Source organism: Bos taurus, chromosome 3 (assembly GCF_002263795.3).
Source record: "Bos taurus isolate L1 Dominette 01449 registration number 42190680 breed Hereford chromosome 3, ARS-UCD2.0, whole genome shotgun sequence".
Taxonomy (NCBI): domain Eukaryota; kingdom Metazoa; phylum Chordata; class Mammalia; order Artiodactyla; family Bovidae; genus Bos; species Bos taurus.
In genome coordinates, this window is record NC_037330.1 from 83862621 (window position 1) to 83880218 (window position 17598).

The 17598-nt window shown below is 40.2% G+C and overlaps 1 protein-coding gene across 5 annotated transcripts in view; it reads right to left on the reverse strand.

The window, feature by feature from the left end:
• PATJ (PATJ crumbs cell polarity complex component) overlaps nucleotides 1-17598 on the reverse strand; it is a 381060-nt gene that overhangs the window by 307525 nt on the left and 55937 nt on the right. For all 5 annotated transcript variants that reach the window (XM_024989559.2, XM_024989560.2, XM_024989558.2 and 2 more), the window contains 3 exon segments: nucleotides 13325-13468; nucleotides 8788-8864; nucleotides 6190-6246 (listed from right to left, as the gene is read on the reverse strand). In XM_024989559.2, coding sequence (XP_024845327.1) covers nucleotides 6190-6246; nucleotides 8788-8864; nucleotides 13325-13468 — 278 coding nt within the window.

The following is a 17598-nucleotide window of genomic DNA, read 5'->3' on the forward strand; positions in this document are numbered from 1 at the left end:
TGAGTCTGAGTGAACACCGGGAGTTGGTGATGGACAGGGAGGCCTGGCATGCTGCGATTCATGGGGTCACAAACAGTCGGACACGACTGAGCGACTGAACTGAACTAACACTCTGCCCTTATGGCTCTTTCTACCTTTGCTCACAGTATTTCATCCACCTTGAATATCCACTGTTCTTATTTCTCCAAACTCATTCTTGAGAGTATAGTTCATCCTCACATAAGCCTCCTTCATCTGTCTTGAGGAAGTAACCCCTCCCTCCTTGAATATAGCTGACCATTTATAATTCAGGGTTAGAGGCACTGACTCTCTACACAATTGAAAAGCCGGGTATAACTTGCAGTCAGCCCTCCATATCTGAGGTCCCTCCATATCTGAGGATGGTGTAGTACTGTAGTGTTTTTGTTTAGTCACTCAGTCGTGTCCTACTCTTTATGACCCGATGGGCTGTAGCCTGCCAGACTCCTCTGTCCACATGATTCTTCAGGCAAGAATATTGGAGTGGGTTGCCAAGTTCTGCTCCAAAAGATCTTCCCAACCCAGAGCTCAAACCCGTGTCTCTTACATCTCCTATATTGGCAGGCATGTTCTTCATTACTAGCGCCACCAAGGAAGACCAGAGTACTATAGTATGTACCGTTAAAAAAGTCTGCATATAAGTGCATCCATGCAGTTCACACCCATGTTGTTCAAGGGTCAACTGTACACATAAGGCATCCTAGCAAAACCTGAATAATAATTCTCAATAAAGTGAGACAAGGAGGGAATCACAGTTCCCCTTAGGGACCTCACCCCAAACCTACAAAATCAGAATATTAGTCAGGAGGAACAAAATAGGGCATGCCTATTTTGAAAAGGCTACTCTGGTGTTTCTGATAGGCCACCTGCCCTACTAGATAACCACTGTCACTACAGTTATTTGATTCTGTATCTTATGTGATTCACTCAAAAAGAGGCCAGAAAATTATATACTTAAGAATATAAAATACATACTTAAGAATTGGTAACAGTGGCTGGTTGCCTCTGGGGAGAACAAGGGAACTGGGATGGGTGGGAAACATATTTTGCAGTACTTGCTTCTGAAACTTTTAGATTTTATGTCTCGTCCATATATTATCTACTCAAAAGGAAAAGCATAAAGAATGGCACAGACTCAGGAGCCAGATAACTCCTGATTTGTTTTCTAAATTTTGCCATTTACTAGCTGGCTTAAAACTCAACATTCAAAAAACTAAGATCATGGCATCCGGTCCCATCACTACACGGCAAATACATGGGGAAACAATAGAAACAGTGACTTTATTTTCTTGGGCTCCAAAATCACTGCAGATGGTCACTGCAGCTGTGAAATTAAAAGATGCTTGCTCCTTGGAAGAAAAGCTATGACAAACCTAGACAGCATGTTAAAAAGCAGAGACATTACTTTGCTGACAAAGGTCCATCTAGTCAAAGCTATGGTTTTCCAATAGTCATGTATGGATGTGAGAGTTGGACCATAAAGAAAGCCGAGTCTCAAAGAACTGATGCTTTCAAACTGTGGGGTTTGAAAAGACTCTTGAGAGTCCCTTGGACTGTAAGGAGATCAAACCAGTCAATCCTAAAGGAAATCAATTCTGAATATTCATTAGAAGGACTGATGCTGAAGCTGCAATACTTAGGCCACCTAAAATGAAGAGCCAATTCATTGGAAAAGACCCTGATGCTGGAAACATTGAACACGGGAAGAGAAGGGGACGACAGAGGATGAGATAGTTGGATGGCATCACTGACTCGATGGACATGAATTTGAGCTAGCTCCAGGGGATGGTGAAGGACAGTGAAGCCTGGCATACTGCAGTCCATGGGTTCACAAAGACCCCTGATGGACATAACTGAGCGACTGAAGAGCAAAAGCTGTGTATAATCCTGGGCAAGTCACTTCACCTACCTGACACTCAGTTTCCACATACTAAAAATGGAAAGGAGGAAATAGATGTTAACCAATAGAGTTATTCTGAAGAAATGTCTTTAAAGCAAAACACTACCCCTGGTGGCTGAGTGGGGGCCCAATACATTCCACTGCCTTCACAATTCTACTTGCTCAAACAGACTGAGGAGCAAACTCTTATCTTAATGCCCTCTGGCTCCAAGAAAGTAATTTAGGAAGGAAACAAAGTGAAATTTGTCAGTCTGTCTTGTCAAAGCCAGAGAACAGGGCCTAGTCTTTTTGTTGCCCACACTAGGGATATCACTAATTACTAATGCTCACTTTGTACTACAATTGATGGCCGGCAGAAGGGACACTGGCATGAGCATAATGCTTCTCCCTCATAGCTCTGTGATTATCTTAATAGTAAACACTTGCCAAGAAAGCCATCCCTAAAAGTGCAAGTCTCCCCAGATGCGGGAAAACTGTTCTTGTGTCATGATTAACAGATTCCTAGAAGCAGTTCAGCTAATGCTCAAACCACTATAAAGTGCTTTCATCTCTCTCTTTCCCTACAACTCCATCCACCTCAAAAGAAAGTCTTCTCTATTAACACTGGCCTGTCATACAGGGAGATGCTTCCTGAATCTGCATCCCTTAAAACAATTCCTTTCAGCTATGAAGTGGTTACCAGAGTGACCAACTAAAGACAGATAAACAATTAGAAACACCAGCAATAGTCATGAAACATGATTTTCCTAATCAGAAAGCTAATAAGACAGAGGAAAAACCTACAGCCTTGATCTCAGAGCATGATACTAACCTCCTTAGAATGTTCCACTGGTATTACCTGGCACTGAGAATAAAGCCCAGGCTTATCAGTGTGGATCTCAAGGCCCTGGACTACCTACCTTGTCTTCCTCACCTAAAAACATCCTACTGCTCATTTAGTTTGACCTGGACACTCCAAAACAACTTCCATTCCCCCCACAGGCCAACTCTTTCCCAAGTGTACTTGCTTTCATCATTCTGTTTATGCTTCTTAAATCATCATCATTCATACAATCACTACCTTGCATCGCTTTTACAATTTATAGCTATCTTCTCAGGTTATTTTTCACTTGTTTCTTATCATGACCCAAACCAAGCCCAGGGCTTCCCTGGTAGCTCAGCTGGTAAAGAACCCACCTGCAATGCAAGAGACCCTGGTTTGATTCCTGGGTCAGGAAAATCCTCTGGAGAAGGGATAAGCTGCCCACTCCAGTATTCTTGGGCTTCTCTGGTGGCTCATATGGTAAAGAATCTGCCTGTAATGCAGGAGACCTGGGTTCAATCCCTGGGTTGGGAAGAGCCCCCAGAGGAGGGCATGGCAACCCACTCCAGTATTCTTGCCTGGAGAATCCCCAAGAACAGAAGAGCCTGGCAGGCTACAGCCCATGGGGGTCACAAAAGTTGGACATGACTGAGCGACCGAACACAGCACAGCAAACCTGGCCCAGAACCCAGGCTCCAGGAGAGAGGACCCTTTGTATTCTGCTCCCCACAGCTGGCCGCAGAGTCTGGTGTGAAGTAGGAGCTCTGTAAATATTACAGGAAGGAAAAAAATGCTCTCTAAGCTGCAAGCTGCCTCTGCTACTATATTATCCAGTTGTATAATCTGAGGTGACTCATTCAACTTATACAAACTTTAGGATCCTCATGTGTGAAATGGGTTTGGACAGGCCAGTTTTCTTTACATATTGCAGAGAGAAAGTAGAAACTACTAAATCAAGAACCAAACTTCCAATTTTAAGAGTTTTTTTCAATGATAGTTCATTAAAATAAACTGTGGACATTTAATAAAGAAATCAATGTTTAAAAAAGTAAACGTGATAATGTTACATTAAAAAAACCACACACCCCTTCTCTGCCACATATATTATACAAAAGAATGAGTATACCAACTACAAGTATGTAAACATATGCAGATAACAATGAAATATGAAAAAAAAGAATAGTGCAAATAAGGATTGCACTATTGAGGATTAATAGTGCAATTCTTCTAGTGCAAAAAAAAGTTAAAAACCAAGTTTTTGCTATAATCTAGTGTGTGCATACATAGTTGTGTCCAACTCTTTGAAACCCCTTGGACTATAGTCCACCACCAGGTTCTCCTGCCCATGGAACTTTCCAGGCAAGAATATTGAAATGGGTTGCCATTTCCTCCTCTAGGGAACCTTCCCAATCCAGGGATGATCAAACCTGAATCTCCTGCATTGGCAGGTGGATTCTTTACTACTCCAATTTCAACTAAATGTTTTAAAACAGCTTTTTTTTTTTTTTTTTAAAGGAGACTTTAATAGGCCAGAGGTTAAAAGTACTAGAAGCATACAACTGGGAAACAAAACTATCATTTATGGAATGATTCTTATGTATTGGCACTGAGCTATACTAACCGGGGCATATATTAAATATACTTATATGTAACTTTCTACAATGTAGATATTATTGTTTGTATTATATAGAAGAAAAATTAGGCTGCTTATTTTACCCCCAAAGTATTTCCTCAAATGTCACCTTCTTAATGAGGCTTTTCCTGATCAACCTATTTAAAATTGCAAACCCACATTCTTTCCTGAATTCTTTATTCATTTTTCCTGCTTGGCACATATCATCTATGCTATATAATTTATTACTTATTTTCTATCTCCCCCTACTAAAATATAAGTTCTACAGGGAAGGGATTGGTTTTTGTTTTTTTTTTTCCTGTTCTCTTCTGAAATCCCATACCCAGTGAAGGACTTGGCACTGAGTTGGTATCAATAAATACTTGATGAATGAACGAATGAACAGCTGAATGTACTGGTGAGGTGGTTCTGAACATCTGTTCTATTCAAAACCTTTCCACACCATTATATCAGAGTGCTGCTGCTGCTGCTAAGTCACTTCAGTCGAGTCCAACTCTGTGCAACCCCATAGATGGCAGCCCACCAGGCTCCACCGTCCCTGGGATTCTCCAGGCAAGAACACTGGAGTGGGTTGCCATTTCCTTCTCCAATGCATGAAAGTGAAAGTGAAGTCACTCCGTAGTGTCCGACTCCCCGAGACCCCATGGACTGCAGCCCACCAGACTCCTCCATCCATGGGATTCCCCAGGCAAGAGTACTGGAGTGGGTTGCTGTGGCCTTGTCCTTTATATCAGAGTAACTCAGTGCAAATAGATATAATGCATAGAAGCTGATCAGGAAGAAGAAAAGTAGACTGGTGGCAAGGAACTAGGGATGAAGATGAGAGAGAACATGTTCTGCCTGGAGAAAGACAATGACATTCTTTAATATGTACAAAGTGTGGTCACTATATTTTTTCCTTAGTATAGAAAATGATGATATGGGGTCTTATGGCTTGGAATATGTAAGATTAACTAAAGCTGAACTATATGATGAACTGAGCCTAAGCGAGAGCATGGTTTCCTCCAAGGACATCTCGAGTTCTAACAGCAAGCTGAAGGCTAATCAGGAAACCCCTGAAGAGCTAAGCAGATTTCTACAATCCCAAAGTACTGAGGGACACTTGGAGTTCGCAGGTTCCACCAGGGACTGAGAACTGATAAATACCTCATACTCAATGGAATACCTGGAGGTCATGTGTTAGGAGCAAAGGCAACCCAAGAGAGTCCAAACCTTACCTGAACTGTACCTCTGCCTCACTGCACACACACACCCACATCCACACACACACGCACGGTATCTCCTTATTAGAAGAAACAGTGACTCCCTTGGACAGAGATAACATCACCTTAAGCCTTCTATAGTTGGCATACATAATATCAAATATTCAGTCTAACCGAATATTTGTTAGGGTCAGTAGTGTAGTTACAGTACATGGGCTTTGTTGATCTGCTGGCATGTGGAATCTTCCCAGACCAGGGATCAAACCCATATCCCCTACATTGATAGGTAGATTCTTAACCACTGGACCACCAGGGAAGTCCGGGAAACAATTTAAAAGGACTTATAATATCTGAAAAGCTAACATACTCTGCAAAGCCTGCTCTGCACACTACCTTTAAGGTGGGCAAAGCAGTCAAGCCTGGAATTTGGGCATCTGAAGTGGCCTATGTTCTTCCCAGGCACATCTAACTATCACACTTCATACCAGTCAGAACCTACTATATTTTCAGAAAACCTCTAAAATTAAATTCTGAAAACTTTAGGTCACAGCATTAATCGAGTTACTTTGACAAGAATTTAGAGAAAGTTCTTCTAACAACAAAAAACTGACAACAGTTTAAACAATGTGCTTACCTTTGAATATTTCTGTAATTCAGCATCATCAGCAATCTGTGTATCCAAAGTAGCAACCTAAATTTACAAGAAAAGATACTGTCAATATTTGTAAAAGCATAACTTTATTTCTTCCTGCTGCTGCTGCTGCTAAGTCGCCTCAGTCGTGTCCAACTCTGTGCGACCCACCAGGCTCCCCCATCCTTGGGATTCTCCAGGCAAGAACACTGGAGTGGGTTGCCATTTCCTTCTCCAATACATGAAAGTGAAAAGTGAAAGTGAAGTTGTTCAGTCGAGTCTGACTCCTAACGACCCCATGGACCGCAGCCTACCAGGCTCCTCCATCCATGGGATTGGCCAGGCAAGAGTACTGGAGTCGGGTGCCATGGCCTTCTCCGGGCTTTCTGAAAAAAATCTGTATAAAACCTATATATTGATAACTCCATCTAATCTTTTTTCTATGTTTCTAAAATCCATAACACACAATATAAAATCTCAGAGAATATTTGCTTTTTTGTAGTCATTGTTCTCCACAACAATCTTTTTTCATAAATGATTCAAAAGTTGAACTAGAAGGTGATGGGCAAATACATATACTATTTTTAAAAATCCATGACACCTAAAATTTTAATTTAATCTTCCATTATATTAAAGCCATAAAAATTTTATTCTGTTCACAAAACCAAGACTCTGGTCATTTTTATTTCTAAACCTAGGCCTTGAAACAAAGTTTGCAAGGTCATTAAAATCAGAGAAGTTTGGAAAAACTGAAGCGCCTGAATTTCCACAGCAAGCCCAAACCATTTCCCTAGGAGAAAGAGCCAGCGAGGACACAAACAAAGGACCTGGACCGGTGGGTAGGAAGATGGTGGAATCCTGAAAGCTTTTAATCCTGGCCTAAACCTATTGTTTTGAGCTTCAGTGGTAGACATCCACAGAAACGAATTCCTTGCAAGCAAAACATTTCACTGACGATTTGCATCTGTAAGTTGTTAATAAAATACAGTGCATCTGGAGGGAGGGGATAAGTTAAACAGTGGTTCAGCTAAATCTTCTACAAGTACTGCACTTCAGATAAGTAGATTCTGGAAGAAAATACAGTAAGAAACACTAGAGCATGTGCATGCAGGTAGGTATGCACGTTTCTATGTACGCATTCACTCATCCATCTTGCCTGGCTTCTCCTTTTGTTGCCTCATCCCTGTCACTTTAAATTTCGAACTCCAAATTCTGTCTCCTCTTTCGAGCCCCTTGGTTATGACCTCATCATGTGATAAATTAAATTTGGAAGGGTAGTTATAAAGAGGATAATGTGCGTGTTCAGTTGTGTCCAACTCTTTATGACCCTATGGACTGTAGCCCACCAGGCTCCTCTGTCCATGGGATTTCCCAGGCAAGAGTAGGTTGCCATCTCTTTCTCTGGGGGATCTTCCCAACCCAGGGATCGAGCCCACATCTCCTATGTCTCCTGTACTCCTATATCTCCTGTACTGCAGGCAGATTTTTTACCACTGAGCCACCAGGGATGCCCCAAAGAGGATAAATTTTTAACCAAAAAGAGCTCATTTAAAACCAACCATTAAAAAAAGCTGGTACACCAAACTATTTTTAATATTAACCACTCCAAATTGTAGAAAGGTCATTTGCTCTAGTGGGCTGCCGTCTATGGGGTCACACAGAGTCAGACACGACTGAAATGACTTAGCAGCAGCAGCAGGCTAATGACAAAATAGCTCCAAAATCTACAAAGTAAAGAAGCAGCAGTTCATGAGAATCAACATGGAAGTACAAAACTAGCGAGAAGAGAAAGTATAAACTGTTTTGACTCATGTTAATGACACTGGAAAATGTCTGACAATAGATAATGGCTAGAATAGAAAAAAAAGATCTCCAACCAGCCAACAAATACTAATGACAAACATATGTAAGAAAATGTGAATAACAATAGAAATTTAATAGAATACTTTATTACTAACACGTTTAATGGGCACTGCAGAGGCTTTTCTAAGCGCAGCTTTCTGGTTTCATGTGGATTCATTTGGGGAAATGTAATCAATCCTTTACTCAATGAATCTAATAACAGGTGAAAGGAAGTCTAATGGACCACTGGCACTATAAACTTAAACCTAACCTAAATTACTTCCTGTTCTCCCAAATACATTTGATAATCATTCTTTCATTTTTCTCATAAAACTGTAACATTCTTTGTGAAACATAGGACTAATATCCACAGCCCTTTCAGTGTACAATAAAACAAACAGATCATAAAAGCAATCATAAAAATGCCAGCAATTTTAAGCAGCTGATACAGGTTATAAATTTAAAGGCAAGCCCTCTCTCTCCTAACATTTTTCAGCCTATTGTTAACTTAAATGGTCTCAACATGAACTGAGTGTTTGTTAATTGTAACTGAAACTTGTCTGCAGTCCTTAACTGTTCTTGCAGTCTAAAATGAAAAAATAAAATTAATTAATTGATCCAACAGGGAAAAAAAACACAGGAAGAAAAAATAAAGGCAGGCTGGTTACTCTTTGAGTCTCCCATTTCTTTCAATTGTGCCATTAGAAGCATGACATAGAATGAGACATGAGTGTTTTTTATTAGAAGATTTTAACATACCATTACTTCATAATCAGGGCCCAGTACGTTTTCCCATCTGGATTTCAGCTCATTTTCTGGAGAGTCTGGGGCTTTTTCTGGATTAAAAAAAAAAAGTTGAAGCTACTGTGAGTTAAACCCACTAAACTACTGAATTCTTCCATAACAGCACAGTTTGAGTAAGTAAAAGGGAAATGAATAAAAAGGAAAGTGTATTAACTTAGGTCTATTTAGGTAAAGTTAATCAGAGGTGACTTATAAGACATGTATAAAACTGGTGGTAACCAAACTATGCATAGGGCTTCTGCTGTTAAGGAATATTTTAAACAGAAAAGGAAATGATAAGTTATCAATGAAATCTGAATTATACAGTTAATATGTAAACATCCTGTGGTTTATAAGTAAAATGTATCTGGCTTTGCTTTATGCTATGTTAGGACAAAGAAAAATTTAAGGTGAATGTTAATCACTTCAGCGTAGTACCTTCCACTCACCCACAAAAGTGTAAAAACCTATCAAGATATCTTTACTATCAACAAGGCACACCAACATGACCCATTCAAGCTTTTTACTTGGGTGGATAGAAAAGTTTGTCTGATTTAATTCAACCAATGAGTTGCATGAGCTTTAATGTAACAAAAACTTTGGTTTTACTTTGGTCATTTGTGGCTATGTGGTTATCATACCTTTATGATTTTCTTACTTAAGGGGAGTACTGCCTTTTTTGCATAGGTCAGATGATTTTTAAAAGTGAAGACAGATTTTAAGTGTCCTGCTTATCCTCCATATGACCTTAGCCAGAAGCTCAATGCAGTTTGCAGTCTGAATAATACCTAATAGACAAAAATCAAAGTACTAAAACTATAATTTCAATTTAGAGCCACAGTGGTAGCAGACAATAAACAGATCTCCACCTTTTTTCTTTAAGAAAAACTCAATTGTGTCACAAGAGTGGACAAGTCACAGAACACTTACCACAACTGATATAACCATCTGTCTAAAATCAAACATAACTTGCAAGATCAGCTTTTTCAAGCCTTCCGCAGACATCTAATCTCAGATGCATATAATGCTTAATTACATAGTACAAATCATTAAGTAAAACAGACTAACCTCAAAAATCAGAAACTAAGACTAATGAACACCAAAGAACTTATATTACTAGATTTACAAAAGAATATCCACAAAGTAACTGCATTAACTGATGTGCTAGATTCCATTTCGAGGCTAACTAAAGACCCTATTAAAAACAAAATATCCTTCATGTGGGTGCTGCACCTCTGTGCCTACTCTATTAGCACTTCCATAAGAAATTACATCAAGAGTTCTATTAAATTTCTCACAGACACCAGTTTCTTATGTGGTAGGCTAATTTAAAAAAATTTGTAATGTGTTGGTTGACCTGTAAGCTTAAAAACATGATATCTAAAGAAATTTTATACGCATGTATAAGATGTTTATTTCACCTACAATTCTTTTGAGTTTATTTTTACCTCAGTCATACAATGAAATCACAGTCCTGAGTTTTAAAGCAGAGAACAAAGGCCTATGTAGCAGAGGAAAGAGATTACTTTCAGCAGCTCAATAAATTCTAGGCAACACAAAATGATCCCACACAAAAAGTGAATATTAAGATGATCTGACACAATTATTTCATAGGCAACAAAGAATATGCCAACCACTGCCACCTTGGAATGTGGATTGTTTTGAACTAAAGACAGCCAAGATCCAGCAGACTCAGGAAAAACGTTCATCCCTCCCTTAACTACCTAAAGGAATTTAGCTAGGGAACCTGTACCAGAAAGAGAGCTATAACCAGAGACAACTTTTTTTTTCCCACAATATTGTGGAGGACCCCCTGTATAACCAGACCCTCCTAGAGGTTTTTTTTTTTTTAATGTTTATTTTATATTGGGGTATAGCTGATTATGGAGTAGAGAATGGCAACCCACCCCAGCATTCCTGCCTGGAAAACTCCATGGATAGAGGAGCCTAGTGGGCTACTGTCCATGGAGTTAAAAAGACCTGGACATGACTGAGTGATCAAGCACACACTAAGCACGCAGCCAATTAACAAAGCTGTGACAGTTTCAGGTGAATAGAGAACAGACTCAGCCATACATTCTCCTCCAAACTCCCTTCCCATCCAGGCTGCCACATAACACTGATCAGAGTTCCATGTACTATATTCAGTAGGTCCTTGTTGGTTATCCATTTTAAATATAGCAGTGTGTACACATCCATCCCAAACTCCATAACTATCCCTTCCCCTCAACTTTCCCCCCAGCCCCATCCCCACAACCTCATTCTCCAAGTCTGTGAGTCTGTTTCTGTTTTATAAGTTCACTTGTATCATTTCCTTTTAGATTCCACATATAACGGATGTCATATGATATGTCTACTTCTCTGACTTCCTTCACTCAATAGGACACTCTGTAGGTCCACCCACATGGCTGCAAATAGCATTATTTAATTCTTTTTAATGGCTGAGTAATATTCTATTGTGGGCTTCTCTGGTAATTCAGATGGGAAAGAATCCACCTGTAACACAGGAGACCAGGGTTCGATCCCTGGGTTAGGAAGATCCCACGGAGAAGGGAATGGCTACCCACTACAGCACACATGCCTGGAGAATTCCAAGGACAGAGGAGCCTAGAGGGATACAGTCCATGGCATCGTAGTCAGGCACGACTGAGCAACTAAGCACACAACATTTCATTGTATATATATATCACACCAGAGACAATTTGTTTAATCTGAAAAACCTATCTGCATAGCTGGGCAAACTTCTAATTATCAAACATCTGCTCTTCTTATCATCCTGTAAATTACTCCTCCCATTGGAAGGCCCAGGCCCCAATCCCATTCCTTAGCTCAGGATAGCATAGAAGCCTCAATTGCCCAACTTGCCCTTAAGGGCTCACATTTTTATGGGACTCCTACACATAGAAAGTGTGTGTTTCTCCTGTGTTACTCTTTCTTATGTTAATGTAATTATTAGACCAACCAAAGAAACTAGAAAGGAAGAGGGAAAACGGGTCTGCCCCTACAGCAAAAAGAGTTAACATCATAACAGTTGGAAGAATTTGGTCTCTCTAACTGAAATTATATACACTCATTAAAAAAAAAAAAAGGAGTGAGATTGATCCTTTGAGCAGATACAGAGTGAAGTAAGCCAGAAAGAAAAACACCAATACAGTATACTAACACATATATATGGAATTTACAAAGATGGTAACAATAACCCTGTGTACGAGACAGCAAAAGAGACACTGATGTATAGATCAGTCTTATGGACTCTGTGGGAGAGGGAGAGGGTGGGGAGATTTGGGAGAATGGCACTGAAACATGTATAATATCATGTATGAAACGAGTCGCCAGTCCAGGTTCGATGCACGATACTGGATGCTTGGGGCTGGTGCACTGGGACGATCTAGAGGGAGGGTATGGGAAGGGAGGAGGGAGGAGGGTTCAGGATGGGGAACACAGGTATACCTGTGGTGGATTCATTTCGATATTTGGCAAAACTAATACAATATTGTAAAGTTTAAAAATAAAATAAAATTAAAAAAAAAGATATTTCTAAAAATATTTCTCACTTTATTTTTTTTTTACGGTTTTTTTTTTTTTTTTTTTCTTTTATGCTGAGCCTCGTGGCATGTAGTATCTTAGTTCACTGACCAGGGATCAGACCTGTGCCACATGCACTGAAGGCACAGTCTTAACTACTGGACCATCAGGAAAACCCATATTTCTAACTTTAGAAAGTATTTGATTTTCACTTGATAATTCACGGTTCACCTATCTGAACTCACATGAATTTAAATAGAAAAAATTAACTGCAATTTACTTGGATCAAAAAGAACAACCTAAATTTCCAAACAATATGAAGTTTTGAAATTTGACTGAAGTGTTTACTCCTTCCTTCAGGCCCTCCTTTCCTGACAGAAGACAATCAAAGCCAAAAGTCAAAGCGTCTCTGGACATGGATGAAGTTTAAGCATTCCATTTCATTCAACTGGCAAGCCTTTCCTGAATGCCTTTGTACAGGGAACTGAGTGAGATTTTGACTGAAAATGCGTGCGGAACAGAGCCAACTAGAGTAGCAAAGGAAACACAACAAAGCCCAAAGGTAAAGGTACTCATCAATTAAAAAGAAAATTAAACAATAAATATATAGCAACTGGGAAATTTGGCAAAATATATAAAAATGTATACACTATTGTTATGGTGAAAAGGAAATATTACTATATGTATACAGATACCTATATCAATGTTAATACACAAGCTAAACTATGCAGTAATAAAAAATGCTGACATCATCACACTAATAAAAATGTATTCAAAATCAACATAATTAAACAGTGATTAAACAAAAATATGCTTATTCTCAACTGCCATAAGTGTTAAGATCCTGATATTAAGAATATCTTATTTTATATCTTCAAAAATGCCTCTAAAATTCGTCACATTATGTTAACTATAAAGAGAGAAAATGGTTAACAAATGATAAAGTCAAATTACTGTGACTGCTTTGAATTGAATGCTTTGTGCCTACCCAGTATTTCTAAGGCTTGCATGTTGTCATTTTTTAGATCCTCCATTCTTTCTTCAGTTTTCTCCTCTTCATCCAAATTAGTTTCCGTTTCCACTGCTCCAGTCAGAAACAAGGCTGGTGTTTTTGGTGGTTCTACCACAGTTCCTAAAATAGGAATTGTTAATTTGAATCACTATCAGATGAAGATCATATTTAAGTAAGCTTATTTCACTCCAGTTCTTCCATTTCACAACCTTATTACAAACATCTCAGGTAACTACACATTTTATTCCTTTATTTAAAATGCCATTTGTGATAATGGCTCAATTCTTTAGAAAACACACTTGTAGAATTAGGCCACCTGATGCAAAGAGCCGATTCATTAGAAAAGACCCTGAGGCTAGGAAAGATTGAAGGCAGGAGGACAAGGGAACCACAGGGGATGAGATGGTTAGATGGCATCACCGACTCAATGGACATGAGTTTGAGCAAACTCCGGGAGATGGTGAAGGACATGGAAGCTTGGCATGCTGCAGTCCATGGGGTCACAAAGAGTAGGACATGACTGAGCAACTGAACAAGTGAACAACAAGGAACTAGGCAACAAGAAGAAAAAAGCAAGGTAAAGTTTATGACGAAGCAGGATGACAATACAGCCTTGGGGAGTGGGGGAGGAGGGGAACCCTGGGGGCCATAGTTCTCACTGCTGTGGTGGGCAGGGAGCAAGATAAGCATAAGCCAATTCCACTGTTTTGGGCAATTTTGGTTCTGGCATGATGTCATCATGAGTTTAACAAATAACTACAGAAGTAAATGGCAACCCACTCCAGCGTTCTTGCCTGGAGAATCCCAGGGATGGGGGAGCCTGGTGGGCTGCCATCTATGGGGTCGCACAGAGTCGGACACGACTGAAGTGACTTAGCAGCAGCAGCAGCATACAGAAGTAAGCTTGAGAATGAGAAGGAAAAGGGAGATAATTCCTATGGTTGCAGAGGTTCTTTTCTTAGCTAAGCTTTCAATCTCAAGAATGTCAATTACTCTATCTTAAACACAAGAAAGGTTGTATAAGAACCATTTTGTTGTGTTAGTCACACAATCGTGTCTGACTCTTTGCGACCCCATGGACTGAAGCCCGCCAGAACCATTTTAGGTTATTTTAAAATAACCACAGTTCAGTCAGTCAGTCGCTCAGTCATGTCCGACTCTGCGACTCCCTCAACTGCAGCACACCAATCTTCCCTGTCCGTCACCAACTCTTGGAGCTTGCTCAAACTCATGTCCATCGAGTCGGTGATACCTTCCAACCATCTCATCCTCTGTCGTCCCCTTCTCCTCCCGCCTTCAATCTTTCCCAGCATCAGGGTCTTTTCCAATGAGTCAGTTCTTTGCATCAGGTGGCCAAAGTATTGGAGCTTCAGCTTCAACATCAGTCCTTCTAATGAATAAACAGGACTGATTTCCAAGGGACTGTCAAGTCTTCTCCAACACCACAGTTCAAAAGCATCAATTCTTTGGTGCTCAGCTTTCTTCACAGTCCAACTCTCACATCCATACATGACCACTGGAAAAACCATAGCTTTGACTAGATGGAACTTTGTTGGCAAAATAATGTCTCTGATTTTTAATATGCTGTCTAGGTTGGTCATAGCTTTTCTTTCAAGGAGCAAGCATCTTTTAATTTCATGGCTGCAGTCAACATCTGCAGTGATTTTGGAGCCCCCCAAAAAAGTCTCTCACTGTTTCTATTGTTTCCCCATCTATTTGCCATGAAATGATGAGACTGGAAGCCATGATCTTAGTTTTCTGAATGTTGAGTTTTAAGCCAACTTTTTCACTCTCCTCTTTCACTTTCATCAAGAGGCCCTTTAGTTCTTCTTTGTTTTCTGCCATAAGGGTGGTGTTATCTGCATATCTGAAGTTATTGATATTTCTCCCGGCAATCTTGATTCTGGCTTGTACTTCATCCAGCCTGGCATTTCACATGATGTACTCTACATACAAGTTAAATAAACAGGGTGACAATGTACAACCTTGATGTACTCCCTTCCTGATTTGGAATCAGTTTGTTGTTCCATGTCCAGTTCTAACTTTTGCTTTTAACCTGCATACAGATTGACCTGCATGCATAAATAACTACAAGTGACTTACAAAGTATTCCTACAAAAATATTGAACTCAGGCTTCCCTAGTGGCCCAGTGGTTACAAATCTGCCTTGCAATGCAAGGGACACTGGTTTAACCCCTGGTCCGGGAAGATTCCACATGTAGCAGAGCAACTAAGCCCATATGTCACAACTACTGATCCAGCACTCTAGAGCTGGCGATCTAAAACTACTGGAACCATGTGGTGCAACTACTGAAGTCCTTGCACCTAGAGCTCGTGCTCTACAACAAGAGAAGCCACCACATTGAGACACCTGCACATTGCCACAAAGAGGAGCCCCTGCTCACTGCAACTAGAGAAAGCCTGTGTCCAACAATGAAGACCCAGCATGGCCAAAAAACTAAATAAGTAAATAAATCTCCTGGTAGCTCAGACGGTAAAGCGTCTGACTACAATGTGGGAGACCCGAGTTTGATCCCTGGGTTGGGAAGATACCCTGGAGAAGGAAATGGCAACCCACTCCAGTATTCTTGCCTGGAAAATCCCAGTTATTGGGATTATTGTTATTGATATTTCTCCCGGCAATCTTGATTCCAGCTTGTGCTTCTTCCAGCCCAGCATTTCTCATGATATATAGTTTCTCATGCATATAAGTTAAATAAGCAGGGTGACAATATACAGCCTTGACGTACTCCTTTTCCTATTTAGAACCAGTCTTTTGTTCCATGTCCAGTTCTAACTGTTGCTTCCTGACCTGCATATAGGTTTCTCAAGAGGCAGGTCAGGTGGTCTGGTATTCCCATCTCTTTCAGAATTGTCCACAGTTTCTTGTGATCCACACAGTCAAAGGCTTTGGCATAGTCAATAAAGCAGAAATAGATGTTTTTCTGGAACTCTGTTGCTTTTTCCATGATCCAGTGGATGTTGGCAATTTGATCTCTGGTTCCTCTGCCTTTTCTAAAACCAGCTTGAACATCTGGAAGTTCACGGTTCATGTATTGCTGAAGACTGGCTTGGAGAATTTTGAGCATTACTTTACTAGCGTGCGAGATGAGTGCAATTGTGCGGTAGTTTGAGCATCCTTTGGCATTGCCTTTCTTTGGGATTGGAATGAAAACTGACCTTTTCCAGTCCTGTGGCCACTGCTGAGTTTAGGTAATTACTATTAATTTTCTCTGGATAATGATATCATGGCTATTTTTAGAAGCTGTACACTGAAGTATGTAGGACTAATGATATCTACAACTCAGTCTTAAATGGCTCAGAAAAAGCTGAATAGATGAAGTAAACATGGCTAAGTTAACTGCTGAAATCTAGATGATGGATTCTGTGGTTATTTTTCATATCATTTTCCAATTTTCCTGTGTGTTCAAACATTTTTACAATAAAAAGTTAAAAAAATAAGTTAAAAGTTCCTACATGAAACTTAATATGACCTTAAGATCTTAATATGACATTTTAAACCACACTTTTTTTGTTGTTGTTGTTGCACTGGATCTTTGTTGCTGCATGCGGGCTTTCTCTGGTTGTGATGGAAAGGGGCTACTCTTCATTGTAGTACTTTGCGGTAGCTTCTCTTGTTGTGGAGCACAGGCCCGACACTCGGGCTTCAGTCATTGTGCATGTGGGCTCAGTCGTCGCAGGGCTTCAGTGGTTGCAGTACATGGGCTTGGCTGCTCCACAGCACGTGGAATCTTCCTAGTTCAGGGATCAAACCTGTGTCTCCTGCATTGGCAGGCAGATTCCTATCCACTGCGCCACCAAGGAAGTTCCATAGGATTTTTTAGAACATTCGTCTTTTAATACACACTGAATGTACAGCCCAGCGCCAGTAAAACAAATGCCAGCCAGACGCTGCTGATGTAGCTTGGGGAGAAGAGTTACACACTAGGCAGAGTGCAAAGTACAAAGCAATACACGATTGTTTGTGTGTTACAAATAGTATGCAAATTGATACACAAATAAGTATACACAAGGTACGCAAATAAAAAGAGTTTAGAGGAGAAAAGGTAAGATTTTTGAATGGCAGGGGAAGGTATCACTCAAGAGCTAGAAGCTGTGCAGTCCATTTCAGTAAAATAGACTTAACTGCTGCCTATAAAGAAGGCACACAGAGATGTGTTAGATGGGGCAGTGGATAGAGACATACCACTCCCCTACATTACAGTGGCCACACACAAAACAGATGGCCA